This window comes from Dermacentor albipictus, chromosome 2 (assembly GCF_038994185.2).
Source record: "Dermacentor albipictus isolate Rhodes 1998 colony chromosome 2, USDA_Dalb.pri_finalv2, whole genome shotgun sequence".
Taxonomy (NCBI): domain Eukaryota; kingdom Metazoa; phylum Arthropoda; class Arachnida; order Ixodida; family Ixodidae; genus Dermacentor; species Dermacentor albipictus.
This window is the reverse complement of record NC_091822.1, coordinates 22,904,321-22,921,088: the sequence shown is the minus strand read 5'-3', so window position 1 is coordinate 22,921,088 and position 16,768 is coordinate 22,904,321. Positions and strand designations below refer to the sequence as shown.

The following is a 16,768-nucleotide window of genomic DNA, read 5'->3' as shown; positions in this document are numbered from 1 at the left end:
CACGCTCAGTCGTGTTGTTTTAGAGCTTATATACATAACAAATGTATTTGAGGAATCGGCTGCGGTGGTCGGAGTTTCTCTGCAGTGTGCTGTGCTGTTGTGTACTGGAATACGTTTGCGTTTGCATCATTTCCATTCCTTGCTACGACTAACGGAGGAATACAACGTAGACGACGACGTGAGAACTATTCACGGCTTGTCGTCACCCCAGGAAAATAACAAATGTGCCGTTCAGCTCACGATCGAGTGCTTTTCCAGTCCATGCATTATATGTTCTCCGAAAATACGCGGATACAAAGTATCGTGCCAACCATCCACGTATGTGAATTTAAGTCGCGCGTATACTGGTGAGCATTTCTGTTTATTTTTTCCGCCAGTTCCATTCGTATGTGGTCAACTGCGATGCCAGTACCAGGCATTTCGACGTGCCTCACGCTGCCGTGTAGGCGTTCTTTTCAAGTGCATTAGTTTAGAGTTTGGTTCAGTCCGCTGTGAGCTGTTGTTCTGCATTAGCAGCGGATCGTTAGCGTTTTGAAGAGCACGCATTCCAGCATTTGGAGACTGCTTATGCCGATAGCCGCGTCACATGCATTGGCACGCATGTTTAAATGAGTAATGTGTCCACTTGTTACGCGTGCACTGCTCGTATCCTGTGGCAGTGCTCGTTCTAAAAGCTTCGAAGACCATCTACATTCATACGTGTGTTCAATATATATGCACAGGATAGACTTGCGGGCTAGTTGGTTGAGCATTTTAGAAGAAACAGCGCAACACAAGGACGACGCAAAAACATGGACAACACCACGAAGCGCTGGTGTGGTCGATGCTTTTTTTCGTCCTGCTGTTAGCGCTCTTTCTTCTTCCACGATACACGCACACCACAGGTACGCGAAAGTTTAGGAGTATAGGGCGTTAACTTTGTTTTCCCTGTTTCCTCTCAGTGTCAATGGCACAATGCGTTGCCCGAAATAGCGCACGCTTACCCCCATATTCAGAAATGCATCATAACTTGAAGCCCATGCTTGACTTTATCTAAATGACGCAAGTCGTGAACGCACCAAAAGAAAGGCAGTGAGCGTCTGGGGGACGTTCGCACCAGGCGTCGTTTATATAAAGTCAAGCATGGGCTTTGTATTAATATACATTTCTGAATACGGGGGTTAGTCATCTACTTCTCACAGAAAATGTCGAAGAAACGCCCACCAAAACCAGGCACATTCGTAAACCTAACTAGGCAATACGAAGCTCCATAGAAAAAGAGTGGTATTAAAAGCTTTCAGTATTTTTCTTTACTCCAAAATGGTTGCGCTCTCGTGGTTTCAATGTACAGAGATGATGCAGCGTTAGCTAAAAAGCATGAATTTCCGAACTCCATGCCAAAATAAGCTTGTAAAATTATTTAGGTGCTAGAAACCAGGGTTTGTAGCGATCCTTGAAAACCCTTTATTTCTAAAATGCCATTTTCAAGGCATTGAAAAGCCTGGAATGTTTAGAAGTACTGGAAAGTCCTTAAATTTGTACACTTGGCTAGACATAGCAGACATTGCCAAGTGTTTTTTTTCCCTTCTGTGACATTCTTCGCATGTCACAGAGAATTGTCTGTGGAGGTAATAGAAGGAAAGCGACATCCTTAAAGTTCAAATTACAAAGGAGCTGCAGATACCAGTTTTAGGCACATGGAACCGGCGACAAATGTACTTGGAGGAGCAGAAGCAGGAAGCTCAACGGTTGAGGCATTCAAAGAAAAGCCGTGATGAGTAAATTGAGAGCTACAGACACAATAAAAGATCACCTTTCTCCGGTGCTGTGTTGTTCCGCGATCTTGAGCGCGCGCGCGCGCGGTGGAGAACTCCGAGTGAAAAAGTAGAGCGCTCGCTACGCATTCCTTTGAACTGCGGCGGCCTGTTCTCTTAGAAGCAAAACGATGTGTTCTTTGCTCAGCGTGCATGAATGATACATTGCCATGTTCGAGGCCAGCCACCTACAGTTGAAGCAGAAGATCACGCTACGTTTTGTTCTCTATTGCCGCAAGAGTAGAACTACTCTCTCTCTCTGAAGGGGGAGAGTGAAAAGCACATTTCACTCTCTCCTTGGTGAGAGAGTGAACAATGCATTTCACTCTCCTCGACATTTTGCGAGAGTAAAACGACGCTTTGAAGAGTGAACCGGCCGCTTCACTCCTGCGATACCCTTCCTAGTTTTTAGAGTGTACCGTTCAAGACACTACGGTAAGTTACCAAGCATTAGTCCGATATTGCTGCATTTGTAAGCGCACTCTCAAATCATTTTCAATACCTCCAGGCAGGGAATTTCAGGCAAATAGTAATGCATAAATAAATTCTGCAATAGCATTGCTAAGATTGCTGTGCAAATAACCAGGGCGCCTACCAAGTCGATATTTCCAAATTCTCTGAGTTTTCCAGGTTTTCTCTAAGTGCCTTTGCAAAATTGCCTGAGTGGCACACAACTTTATGGCTTGACACCATGTCGCCTGACGCTGTCAGGCTATATGAATAAAAATATTACTAAATCAATTTTGAATAGTAAGGAGTAGTGTTTATTTTATTCGAGAAGCAAACAGAAAGGAGGGGACAGTAAAATGCATGGCGAATAAATTATCTTCGGAAAAACAATGGTAATACCCATTGCAAATCGAGTCGAACATTCTTAAGTACGACTAAAACGTAGATGCATGCCGAAGCAAGCGTTTTTGAATATGAGCTATTTCCATCAACGGATAGCAAGCTCATTGGTATGAGGCCTAAACTTTGTCACAAGTGAGATTCTCTCGCAACCGCTGGTAAGTCAACCTCAACTGTCACGACATGCTATCATCCCACGCTCGACGCCTCAGTGTTTCCTGTCACTGCTTTAAAGAGTTTATTTTGGATTGGATGAGGGACACCTGCATCTCGGCGTATGGCAACACTTTGTTTTTTGAGCTCAAGCTCCTTCAAAGAAGCCGCGACACGCTTCCTTTCCCGTTGATTCCTCAATGCGTAGGTCCTTTGTGTTCTTGTCCTCCTTTGGCTGGGCGTCCGCCGCAAGGACCATTTGAAGCATCCTGTTGGAGAGTTGCATAGTCAACGTCCGATATTTCGGACTCCCTAGGGGGTGCCAAACGTCCGACAATCTGGCAGTTCGAAAAAATGAATGCATATCTTTTACTGCCCTTAAGGGCTCAAATTACCGCAGGCACACACGGAAAAGCTCTCAAGGTATGCTAGTACACTTAATAGGCATATCGATGCTCGTACTGTGACAGGAGACGGCGCGTGCACGCATGTATTATTATTGAATGCATGCTGTGTCCTGTAACAATTGCCTCTTCCCACGCTTATGTTTCACCGCCAATACTATCGTGTATGCTTCGCAGCGTAACATAGTTGTATTAAGGCAAAGGTGACTTTTGGGAACCGCTATTATGCAATGCGTCGTGCTTTCAGAGCTGCGAAGCCTTTTGCGAATTCCACAAATGCATAGCTGGTGGAATTGCTGACAGCGACAATTTATTTCAATAAAAAGCATGGCAGTGAACGGCAAGAAGCCAACGTCGAAGCAGCTAGGCCTAGTGTTGCCGCGGGGGCGGCTACGGCTGCCAGCGGATATGCGTGCGAGAGCATTGCTTTGAGGCGGCGAGGTAACTAAAATGGCGGCGCTGGTAGATTTAATTAATGCCGTTTCGTAGCTACGGTCACGACAAACAGTCCGGAAAATCGGACGGCGAAGGGTTCTTACATCCGAAATTTGAGACGTTCTTATACATTCACCCAAGGGTTACATGGTGGTGCCGCGAAGCCGTTCGAATTGCCGGGCGCCCGGAAATTCAGTGGTCGTTGATCGCGCTCGTCGCGCTCGTCCTGTCGTCTTCTCTGTCTTTGTCCCTGTTTTTTTGCGCTAGTCTTTTGAATAATGATGACACACGAACTAGCCCAGCTTTCTGCCTTGATCGTTGATTGTACACTGGCCACTCCTCCAGCCTACGGCACGGCGTCAAATACAATTCGTTACGATTCCTCTCTGTTACTCTTTCTTTCTTTCTTTCTTTCTTTCTTTCTTTCTTTCTTTCTTTCTTTCTTTCTTTCTTTCTTTCTTTCTTTCTTTCTTTCTTTCTTTCTTATTGTAAACCTTGTACATGTCCAAGCAGGGTGGGTTAAATGGCAACAAAACAATGATAAAAAAGGTAGAAACATTAAAGTGTGGCAAAAGGCAATAAAGAATCGTTCCAGTCGGTTACAGTGCGAGCAAAAAATTATAACTTGAATAAATCTGTTCGCGCAATATACGGCGTCAGGGAATTAGGATGATGTTGGCGTGTATGCCTCGACGTTGAAAGCGACACATATGGAGAAGGGTAATAGCTAGACCTTGATTCCAAAGCAAGAAAAGAAATTGCAAACGTAAACTTTTTCTTCGTTGTTCAAGCCATTGGATACCGTTAATCTGCATTAAATAAGAGGGTGAGTCACGCGGGAAAAATTTAGAGTATATAAACCTTACAGCTTTTCTCTGTACCTTTTTTAGGCGGGCGATATTGCGTTTATTAAACGGGTACCAGACAACGCATGCATATTCGTTTCTGCCTAATTAGTGAATTGTAAGCAAGTAATTTTACGCTATGGGGAGAATTTCTAAGCTTATGTCTTAAAAAGTATAGTTTCCGGAATGCGGAAGAGCAGATGTTATCTGCTCTTCCATGATGAAGTATTCGTAAATGTGACACCCAAATACTTATATTTAGTCCCTTCCAGCCAAGGTGACGAACCTAGCCTGTAGTTAGAAGAAAGCGGAGCTTTTTGCGAGAGAAGCGAAGAAAGATGGTCTTGTCAGTGTTAAGTTTCATGTCCCATGTTTCACACCATACAAGAATTGTTTCCAAAAATTGTTTCCATTTCAATTGACTCAGCGAGGCTTCGCTACTTTACCCAGTGGCGCATGCAGGTGGCGGTAGCCAGCTCTTTAACAGACAGTGATCGCGTCATTGGGATTTCCTCCTGCCCAGAACGCCGACCGCGACGACAGCCCTGGCAAGCCCGCGGACAACCTGGCCCCCGAAGCAGAGCCGTCCAACAAGGACGATGCCGAGACCAGTGCCACGTCGGCAACCAGCCGACAAAGCGGCCTTGCGCCATCCGTCTCGCACGGCTCCGAGGCACCAGGTACTCTCCGGCCGTGATGCGCACTTGCGCAGACAACAGTATAATTAACATATTGAGCCACGAGTAACCTGGAGAAGAGGTGATTCATGAATGGGGAAAACCGTCGTCGTACTTCCCTCTCAGTTTTCACTAATACAGTGTCGCGTAATGTGCCAAGCACTGAGAGGGGGCGCATTGCTTTACGCGGAATTATTGGTGAGCTCTCGCACACTGTCAGTTTTAGCAAAACACGCGCAGCGCAGCGGTCTTCTTCTAAGAAACGACACTATTGTTTCCTAGCTTGTTTTTCCAAATAAGACGGTTAGGTGGGCTAGTTGGCAAGGCATTATCAGAAAAATTAAAGCGCAATAACGACACTGGACGTAAGAATCGAACACGCACCACAGCGCCGTGTGATGCGTGTTCCACACCCAGTGTTGTTACTTCGCTTCAAGTTTTCTAATATTGCTTTTGCCGTGTCTTGACAGCCTTCACTTACCGTTCAATTAAGTTCTTTATTCTATAACTCTAAATACAATCGCGTACAACAGATTTCGATACAAACATCTTAAAGCTCTATCCTTACTGTCGTGGAGGACTTCACGCTCATCTTGAATACCTTGGTTTCGAAATCACCTCATAATGTAAGTATACGCGCATCTCCCAATTTCTTTGCAATAAACCTGCCCCTGTCTGCAAAGAGGGTGACGTCCCTGCAAGTGCGCCTCCCTACTTCCGCATCTTCGAACTGGGCTAGGCGCTGGTTGGCAAAAGAAGTTCAAGCTATCTGTTCTCTCTAAGAGCGCTGATTGTATATAAACTGCAGCAACCTTTATTTTCGAATATTGCTATTCTTGAGAAGCTACTGCATCTACAAACTGTGCTTAGAAAGAAAATATTAGTCCTCTGTTTCCAGTACAAAAATTTAATGCTGTCGCCAAGCACATAGTTCCATTAAGTCGGCATGTCGTCATTTTCTAAAAATTCCTCCCTGTCGTAGATTAAAGAGCCACAAAAACATATTACTCTTCGAAAGCGAACATTTTATCACAGAAGGTGCACAGTGTCACGGTGCGTAGATGACACTTCGCCCAAATGACTGCCCTTTGGACAAAATTATGTATTGAATTGTTGTGAACGCAGTAATTTGCGCCCAGTTTACAGTGCAGTGTTAAACGATGTACAAGGCAACCTTCGTGTACGCATATCAGCCATATCCACAAGGGTGGTTCAGTGGAGCCGCACCGATCGGCGGCGCCTAAATCCGGATGAGGGAGAAATAAAAAAAAGAACAATTCTTACCATGCTTTGGGAGCACGGTCAGAAACCGCAGGTGGTCAAAATTATGTCGGAGCCCTTCATTACTGCCTCCCCCCCCCCTCTGATAGGCCACTGTGCAGCTTACGGATGTTAAACGCCACAATTTAATTTTACTTATGAGTTTTAATTATGTGCATCTACACAGCAAAAGTGTGCATAAACACATAATTCTTGACGCAATGACTGCGCTGTGCATGATGCCTCCAAAGTGCATGTTGCCTCCCTTTACTGCTCTCAACTTTAGAAGGCCCAACTTTTGCATATATATAAGTGTTACCACTACATAATGTTCGTGCCGTTGAAGCATGTATAACAATAGAAAAAAAAGAAGCAAGTACATTTTTACTTCACACCGATGAACTTGATCTTCGTTAAAGAAACAATAATTTCAGTGGTTTGCCTTTCGTACAAATGTACACACGCAGCTTCGCCAGTAGTGAAAACATGGCAGTAGCTCATTTATAGTTATACCTTTCAGTTTGCTCAAAAGAAGCCTTTTCTTTTCTTTCTTTTTCTGCACACAATGAAGATAGCACCGAAATTTATGCACTCACTAATCGTCGCATCTCATTCATTCTCACACCTGTTCAAAAACCTGCGCGCCCTGAAGTTCTAACAGCGCCTGGCCTTGGTACACGCAACATGCCTTCACTTTCTCGCAAGCGAGATGTATTGCTCATCGCATAGTGCACCGCGCAAACACACACAAAAACAAGCAATCTGTCACGTTTCCCCACGCCAAGATGAGGCAATATCATCGCTATTTATCGCCGCGCACTTCACTACACCACAAGAAAGGTGGCACGCTTCTTTGGAAAAGGCAACATCCTTGATCTGAGTATCCATCACAGACCAGCACGTGGTTCACATTCAGAAGTAAAAAAGGTCAGCGTCCCCAGTATTTTCATCACGCAGTTTACCCCACACTGATGTTCTCCTACACACAATACTGCTAATGTGGCTGTCAAGAGCATTTTGAGGGTTCACGTAAAACAACAACAACAACAAAAATGCGTCCACCTGGCCCTCACCTAGGCCCAGCCCCTTCGCGACTGCACCACGCCGGAAATCGGCGGTGGCTCTGTTTTGACAACCAAAGTCACTGCACGTGCGGCGCTGACGTCACGCTCCGACATCGCCGGCATGGTGCGACATACCATAGGAAAGGTCGATTACAGTGTGTCTCTCCATTTGTTTCTGATGAATTTTGTTGTCTATTCACGCTTTCATTTATTGTTTACATGGTTGATCACTTTTTTTACCTCGTTCTGCATTCTGTATCCGTGCTTTTCATGATCAGATACTTGTGATGATTCTTGAACCAGCAACGCATGCCACCTGCAGACGTGGTTTTGTCACCAATTTTTTCAGGCTGTTCATCTCCACGCCGACCCCCCTGTTGTTTTCGTTGTTACTTTTACTGACTCCTCCCCTTTCCACCCCTGTCTTACACTCGTCTTCAAGTTCTGTCTATCCGGTCTCGATACGTAGAAACGCGAAATCACAGCCCTCATTTTCGTTGCAGTTTATTCTACACAGAAACCCCGCCGTCAACGATAGCAACTGGCATCACCCTACCAAACCATAAAGCAAACACGTATAGGATTGGGAGGCTCTGAGGCAAGGCAGTCCAAGGTGTCATCAATGCGTGCCAGCGGGTAGACGTCTTTGCACGTGATATTACTCAGACGGCGATATTTAACACGAAAGCACCAGCTGCCATCCTTCTTAACAATCACAACTGGGAATGCCAAAAAACTAGATGAATGTTTGAGGACATCTTAAGTCAGCATTTTGTTTTCCTCCTACTCTGTATCTTGATGTTAAGCACGTGAAACGTGGTACGGACGCCGGCGTAAGGAATTGTCGTCGCCTGTATATTGTCACGTGGTAGTGGCGTTAAAGAACACAGTAGCAGTACTGTGAAAGACAAAACTAGCTTTTATTGGGCCAACCTGTGCCCACAAAACAGACTGCACTTAAAGCAGAACGAGAGCGGTGAACACAGTCGGCGATCGTCGAAAATCTGATCAGCGCGTCAAGCGTGTCGGCTTTTATAGATCATTCGTCGAATGTTCCAGAGTAATCGCTGGGACCCGCATGCCATCCGGGCCACTGAGGCCACATCTCGATGGGGGCGAAATGCGAAAACACCCGTGTGCTTAGATTTAGGTACACGTTAAAGAACCCCAGGTGGTCGAAATTTCCGGAGTCCTCCACTACGCCGTGCCTCATTGTCAGAAAGTGGTTTTGGCACGTAAAACCCCATAATTTAAGGGCACTCAAAAGAGAAGCATTTAATGAGTTTAGACTACTGACATATTTCAAAATGGTTTTTATAATTTTCTTGCAATACGTTCATCATCCTAGGATAACAACGGGTTCAAGGTACTAGTTTTCCTATTTTTTGCCGAATACCTAGCGCCGGCGTGATTGTGACGTCATGGGATCTTTTATGGGCCGCTGTGGCTCCGTAAAAGTTATGTAAACTCGCCAAGTTCATTCCTTGCTTCGTTGAAAGCACAATGTAGTCCATCTTTACATGGATTAAGTTAGCTATGCCTTAAGAGGCGCCGTCAATATGTATGACACAGCGACCTTCTGCGAGAGCTACGAGGCAATGCCAACAACTGTCTTTTGTTTTAGCAAAATTATTTCATGCATTCGGTTGCAGTGATGGAATAATTTCATTAAATATTTATTTATTTATTTATTTATTTATTTATTTATTTAAAGATACCTTACAGACCCCTAGAGGCATTGCGTAAGGGGAGAGGGTACACTAAAACATTAAACGATAAGTAGAATATATATGTGAATACATACACAAAAAATACAGTGCATGAAATGTGCTAACATGCAGTCATGTGGTGTTAAAAATTGTACAAAAGACAAACCGAATGCTTTTGAACGCGAATGGTCAGTGAACAAGAAATTTTCGCAAAGTGATATATAAAGAATAGAGATACAGAGCGAGCGGGACAATATTTGGCTATAATAAAACAGTATTTAAGGAGTAGTACCGCAATAAAAACGGGAAACTCAAGAAAAAAATAGTACGTTAGGTTATGTAGAGCTTAAAAAATGCGTTGCCAGAAGATGCCAGAATTTCTCTTGATCACTCTCATTATACTCTCATTACACATACATTTCTCAGTTTATAAACGTTATGTCTGAAGTATTGTCACGCATTGATCTTTCATCTATGCGCGCCTATGAAGTGGCTTTTTAAGTTGCCTGCATCGCGCAATCGTTCCTTAATTTCATGCCAACGTACCTGTGAATGTACCTCAGGGTATGTGCACTAGCATGGGTTCTCCACGACGACTGCCGTTACTCGTGTGGGTATTGCTGCCTCTGAAACACTATGATTGTTGTTACTGTGGTACTTTTTTAGAGCACCCCATGTTTTGAAATTGTAAGGCGTTGTTTTAAAGAATACAGTCGGCTTCCTGGGATATGCAGGATCGAACATTTCGGAAGACAAGCTAGAAGATACATCAGGGGGCAGCACCCTTGCCGACAGTGTGGAAGACGATCTTTCTTCTATATTGCGCGACGTCTACTCGAGCGGTGGTGAGGCCTCCAGCGTGGCAGATAGGTGCACCTGCAAGGGACTTGACAACGAGGAGCTGGACAGCCACTACGAAGGGTGCCCATGCGCTAGCAAAAATGGAAAGCCGGCAATGATCATCAAGCCTTTACCCATGCCACCGAAGGACTTCAAGCCCAAAGGCATCATGAAACTCTGATGACGTCGGTAATGAAAACAGTGCGTGTTTAGCATTATTGTCTCTGATATTTTTCCTTTATGAGGAATGCCAGCTGTTAACAGATATTATCTTTCGTTCTTTAAGTCTTTTAAGTATGCCTACAAACCTCAAAGAAGGCAGCCCAACGCAACAGCGTAATGCATAAAAGAAACACTGAGAAAACATGTGCACTTCTCAAACATTACCTGCCAGAATAATGACCCGAGCAGCGCACAGCGAAAAAAAAACCACAATATACATCAGCGAGTAAGTACTTTATATCAAGTGTACATGGCGTTTCATTAGTTGCACATTCATCTGGTTAGCTGTCTCGATCAGTTTTGTAATATTTGAAAATTATTTATATATTCTATACCAATTAATTTAAATCAAGAAAAACCATGAATAGTTCTTATACCTGAGCGATATAGAGCACAATAACAAGTTTCTGTGTAACTCTAGAGTGCACGTAATTTGTACCTCAGGAGAAGTCCGTAGGTTTTACACTTAATACTTTAGTGCAAAGGTACTGCACAAATGCAATGAGACAAAGATCAAGCCCCAATGTACAGCACGAAACATAGCCTTCCAAGCCACTGAACGCAAAACATTCTGTAGATATTTGTTACCAGCCACAATGACCCAAAACGTGTACAGCTATTCAAAACGGCTAAAAAGACTTTTGTCTACGTCTAAGAGACGTCTTGCAAAAAATTTGAAATGAAACGTTTTGCTACGGTATTCTGAAGACGTCCATGATGCGCTTGTTTCAATCACATCAAGGGGGGTATCTCAGTAGGATCATATCGGCAGCGCGCTTCGGAAGTTTCTGCAGCCCATTTCGTCAATCTTACATGGCTAAATACTTTGATTTATCCGCGACTGATCATAGCCATAGTATAGTATAGTATAGTATAGTATAGTATAGTATAGTATAGTATAGTATAGTATAGTATAGTATAGTATAGTATAGTGATCATAGTATCATAGCCACGCACGCTTATACCGCCTTCCGTTTCTCTACCACGGGTGCGCTTTAAAACCACGGCGCTGTATTTTTTGCTTTCCTTTCCTTCCTTCTTCTCCGCCTTTAAACTGGCTCTCTTAACTACTACACGCAGAGACAAAGCAACAGCGCGCGCATGCGATCCCATAGATGAGATGAAAACATATATATAGAAAATTATCAGTCATAGCTCTCGTAGTATAGCCTTCTGGGCCTTTTCCTTTCTTTCTTTTCGAAAGTAGTCCTGTTAGGGTTATTATAATTACACGAAGGTATTTCGCCCTCGTCAGCCGCAGTCCTTGAGATAGTTATTCTGGCGGCTAGCTTCCCACGCTATGCGTGCCGCCCTCGCACCTGTTTAAGCTTTTCCTAGACGCTAGAGTTATACTATGTCCGCGCAACCTTGAGCGATAGGAAAGCGCGTTTCCCACCTCTTGGCCGGCAGAGAAGGGAGGCTTTGTTCCGGCCGCAGATCCCTTCACGTCTCAGTAAGGTGCCTGGTGGTGGTCTCGTGCGGACGATGCCCTCTCGGTGAGCGCATATCCCCCCTCATCTTTTAAGAGGTTCAATACTTACAAGCATTTGTCTCGCAAACCATATTTATTTCAAGGGAATTTCTCGCAAATCATATTTATTTCAAGGAAATTTTCCACGTCTCAAATTATTTCTCTCGTCGTATTCGAGTGCTGATTACCGTGTTATAGTTTGCTAACGAAGCTTCCCCTCAAGTCTAAATATTTTAACGCAGTTTTCCTAGTCCCTAAAGCGGCTGGAGTTCGCTATTCTCCTCGGGCGGCCATTTTTCCAAGAAAGTATGTCTTCCGCGGACAACGTCAGTCCCTTTCCACTTAAGTATGAGGCTCGGAGCAGGAGCTATGGCGCTTGAAAGTAGCCTGGGGCCTGACGAACCAACGGACTGAGCTATCTTTCCGGGCAACATCCAAGGGTCACGAGTTCAAATCACCTGTTATGTTGCTTTTTTCCTCCCCCTTTTTTCTTTCTTTTTCTTTCTTTTTAACGTCTTTTCCTTTATTTTATCACTGTATGGGAACCCTCCTAATATATATATATATATATATATATATATATATATATATATATATATATATATATATATTCTCAAATATGTATGGCCACACATGTGCAGGTCATAAATACCAGGTTCTCTAGCCGAGTGCCATCCGTGCGGTATAACCGAGCTCAGATTGGTCCACCATGACTGATCAAATAGGGCACCAATGTAGGTTAAATGAGGCGTACAACTCCTGCGGAAGCCGCCGTGGTAGCTCAGTGGCTATGGTGTTAGACTGCTGAGCACGAGGTCGCGGGATCGGATCCCGGCCATGGTGGCCGCATTTCCATGGGGGCGAAATGCGAAAACACCCGCGTACTTGGAATTAGGCGCAAGTTAAAGAACCCTGGGTCGTCGCAATTTCCGGAGTCCTCCACTACGGCGTGTCTCACAATCAGAAAGTGGTTTTGTCACGTAAAACCCCATAATTTATTTTTTTTATTTAGCTCCTGCGGGGACGGTAGAGTATCCGTCTCCCGTGCAAGAGGACCGTGGTTCAAATCCCGGTGCCGCGCAATTCTCCACCGGAAAATACAAAAAAACCGTGTGTTGAGAAAATTCCACAAACAGGCCTGGAGTGCGGCCTGATCCCGGTGACCAGAGCCGGTAACGCACTCTCACCAGAGCAGGATTGGCCACCCTGGTGCAGTACTTGGCCACAACCTCCTATATGAATACAACAATCAAACCCCGGCCCTCAGTCCCCAGCAGCCGCGAAGCAACTGACCACGGCGGTGGTCAGATCTGACACTGCAGAGGGTGCTAAGAATACCTGGCTCCGGACAGGCTGCCATTGGAATCTGAACCTGGCAACGTTTAACGTTAGAACGCTATCTAGTGAGGCGAGTCTAAGAGTGTTATTGGAGGAAATAGAGGGTAGTAAATGGGATATAATAGGGCTCAGTGAGCGTAGGAGGACAAAAGAAGCATGTACAGTGCTTAAAATCGGGCACGTACTGTGTTACCGGGGCTTAGCGGAGGGACGAGAACTAGGAGTCAGATTCCTGATTAATAAGAAAATAGCTGGTAACATACAGGAATTCTATAGCATTAACGAGAGGGTGGCAGGTCTTGTTGTGAAATTTAATAAGAGGTACAAATTGAAGGTGGTACAAGTCTATGCCCCTGCATGCAGTCATGATGACCAGGAAGTCGAAAGCTTTTATGAAGACGTGGAATCGGCGATGGGTAAAGTCAAAACAAAATACACTATACTGATGGGCGACTTCAATGCCAGGGTAGGCAAGAAGCAGGCTGGAGACAAGTAAGTGGGGGAATATGGCATAGGCTCTAGGAATAGCACAGGAGAGTTATTAGTAGAGTTTGCAGAACAGAATAATATGCGGATAATGAATACCTTTTTCCGCAAGCGGGTTAGTCGAAAGTGGACGTGGAGGAGCCCGAATGGTGAGACTAGAAATGAAATCGACTTCATACTCTGCGCGAAACCTGGCATGATACAAGATGTAGACGTGCTCGGCAAGGTACGCTGCAGTGACCATAGGATGGTAAGAACTCGAATTAGCCTAGACTTGAGGAGGGAATGGAAGAAACTGGTACATAAGAAGCCGATGAATGAGTTAGTAGTAAGAGGGAAAATGGAGGAATTCTGGAACAAGCAAAGAACAGGTGTTCGGCTTTAACTAAGGAAGATGACCTTAGTGTTGAAAGAATGAACGACAATCCTATGGGCATCATTAGGAGTGTGCAATAGAAGTCGGTGGTAACTCCGTTAGACAGGATACCAGTAAACTATCTCAGGAAACAAAAGATCTGATCAAGACACGCCAATGCATGAAAGCCTCTAACCCTACAAAAGGATAGACAGTTGGGCAAGTTGGTACGGTAACATGATTTTGGCTTCTAGCGCGAAGAGAAACACGGACACACCTGTCTGCTCCTTTCTGTGTCCGTGTTTCACTTCGCGCTAGAAGCCAAAATCTCTAACCCTACAGCTAGCATAGAACTGGCAGAACTTTCGAAGTTAATCAACAAGCGTAAGACAGCTAATATAAGGAAGTATAATATGGATAGTGTTGAACGTGTTCTAAGGAACAGAGGAAGCCTAAAAGCAGCGAAGAAGGTAGGGATTGGCAAGAATCATATGTATGCGTTAAGAGACAAAGCCGGCAATATCGTTACTAATATGGATGACATAGTACAAGTGGCTGAGGAGTTCTATAGAGATTTATACAGTACCAGTGGCACCCACGACGATAGTGGAAGAGAGAATAGCCAAGAGGAATTCGAAATCCCACAGGTAACGCCAGAAGAAGTAAAGAAAGCCTTAGGAGCTATGCAAAGGGGGAAGGCAGCTGGGGAGGATCAGGTAACAGCAGATTTGTTGAAAGATGGTGGACAGATTGTTCTAGAGAAACTGGCTATCCTTTATACGCAATGCCTCATAACCTCGAGCGTACCGGAATCTTGGAAGAACGCTAACATAACCCTAATCCATACGAAAGGAGACGCCAAAGACGTGAAAAATTATAGACCGATCACCTTACTGTCCGTTGCCTACAAAGCATTTACTAAGGTAATTGCAAATAGAATCAGGAACACCTTAGACTTCTGTCAACCAAAGGACCAGGCAGGATTCCGTAAAGGCTACTCAACAATAGACCATATTCACACTATCAATCAAGTGATAGAGAAATGTGCAGAATATAACCAACCCTTATATATAGCTTTCATTGATTACGAGAAAGCGTTTGATTGAGTCGAATCCTCAGCAATCATGGAGGCATTACGGAATCAGGGTGTAGTTGAGCCATATGTAAAAATACTGGAAGATGTCTATAGCGGCTCCACAGCCACCGTAGTCTTCCACAAAGAAAGCAACAAAATCCCAATAAAGAAAGGCGTCAGACAGGGAGATACGATCTCGCCAATGCTATTCACAGTATGTTTACAGGAGGTATTCAGAGACCTGGAGTGGGAAGAATTGGGGATAAAATTTGATGGAGAATACCTTAGCAACTTGCGATTCACTGATGATATTGCCTTGCTTAGTAACTCAGGAGACCAATTGCAATGCATGCTCACTGACCTGGAGAGGCAATGCAGAAGGGTGGGTCAGAAAATTAATCTGCAGAAAACTAAAGTAATGTTTAACAGTCTCGGAAGAGAACAGCAGTTTACGATAGGTAGCGAGGCACTGGAAGTGGTAAGGGAATACATCTACTTAGGGCAGGTAGTGACCACGGATCTGAATCATGAGACTGAAATAAACAGAAGAATAAGAATGGGCTGGGGTGCGTTTGGCAGGCATTCTCAAATCATGAACAGCAGGTTGCCACTATCCCTCAAAAGGAAAGTGTATACCAACTGTGTGTTACCAGTACTCACGTATGGGGCAGAAACCTGGAGGCTTACGAAAAGTGTTCTGCTGAAATTGAGGACGACGCAACGAGCTATGGAAAGAAGAATGATGGGTGTAACGTTAAGGGATAACAAAAGAGCAGATTGGGTGAGGCAACAAACGCGGGTAAATGACATCTTAGTTGAAATCAAGAAAAAGAAATGGGTATGAGCCGGACGTGTAATGAGGAGGGAAGATAACCGATGGTCATTAAGGGTTACGGACTGGATTCCAAGCGAAGGGAACCGTAGCAGGGGGCGGCAGAAAGTTAGGTGGGCGGATGACATTAAGACCTTTGCAGGGATAACATGGCCACAATTAGTACATAACCGCGGTAGTTGGAGCAGTATGGGAGAGGCATTTGCCCTGCAGTGGGGGTAAATAGGCCGATGATGATGATCATGATGATGATGATGATGATGATATGTTTTGGTGATCGCGATGTGTCTCTCAATATAGAGCGGTTTCTAAACGGTTCTGATCTTGTAGTTCCGGTATCTGACGTGCGCAGGCAGCCGTAAACTCGGCTAGGCAAACTATACACGCGTTCCGACCACCTCTGACAGCCCTTAATACGAGGAGGAGTCAAAATAATTGTAGAAGTGGTCGCTTCACTCACCCGAAAGCGAAGAGGCACTGGGTATTTCCATCTTGTGTTGTGTCGAAAGGCCGAGTCGTCGAGAGCGGATATGCTGCACCGTAATGTAGACATACGTATACATACGCGGCGCTCCCGAATGAATCGGAAGTCTCTGCCACCGGGTTCTCTGCAACACAGGGCCCATACTGCTACTCACGTTTAAAATAATAATAACGTGCACGATGCGCTAGTTTCGCTCACATAAAGGGGGGAATCTCAGTAGGCACACATTAGCAGCCTTCTTCGGGAGTTTCTGCAGACCATTTCGTAAATCTTGCATGATTAAAAACTTGTTTGGTTTATCGGCGATAGATGTGTTTTACTGATCGCAATATGTAACTCAATATAGAACAACTTCTAAACGGTTCTGGCCTTGTAGTTCCTGTATGTGACGTGCGCAGGCGGCCCTCAATTCAGCTAGGCAAACCTATTATTATTATGTTGTTATTGTTTTAAACGCCAGTAGTGTGAAAGAGGAC

The 16,768-nt window shown here is 44.6% G+C and overlaps 1 protein-coding gene across 8 annotated transcripts in view; it reads left to right on the top strand.

The window, feature by feature from the left end:
- The window catches only part of LOC135897938 (testis-specific serine/threonine-protein kinase 1-like), a 330,453-nt gene that overhangs the window by 227,760 nt on the left and 85,925 nt on the right, over positions 1-16,768 (top strand). For 2 of the 8 annotated variants that reach the window (XM_065426647.1, XM_065426645.1), the window contains 2 exons: positions 5,003-5,159; positions 9,924-10,264. In XM_065426647.1, the coding sequence (XP_065282719.1) occupies positions 5,003-5,159; positions 9,924-10,210 (444 nt within the window). In that variant the 3' untranslated portion in view covers positions 10,211-10,264. Of the gene's footprint in view, positions 1-5,002; positions 5,160-9,923; positions 10,265-16,768 lie in introns of those variants that run through there. The other 6 variants (XM_065426643.2, XM_065426644.1, XM_065426646.2 and 3 more) reach the window with 4 other exon arrangements.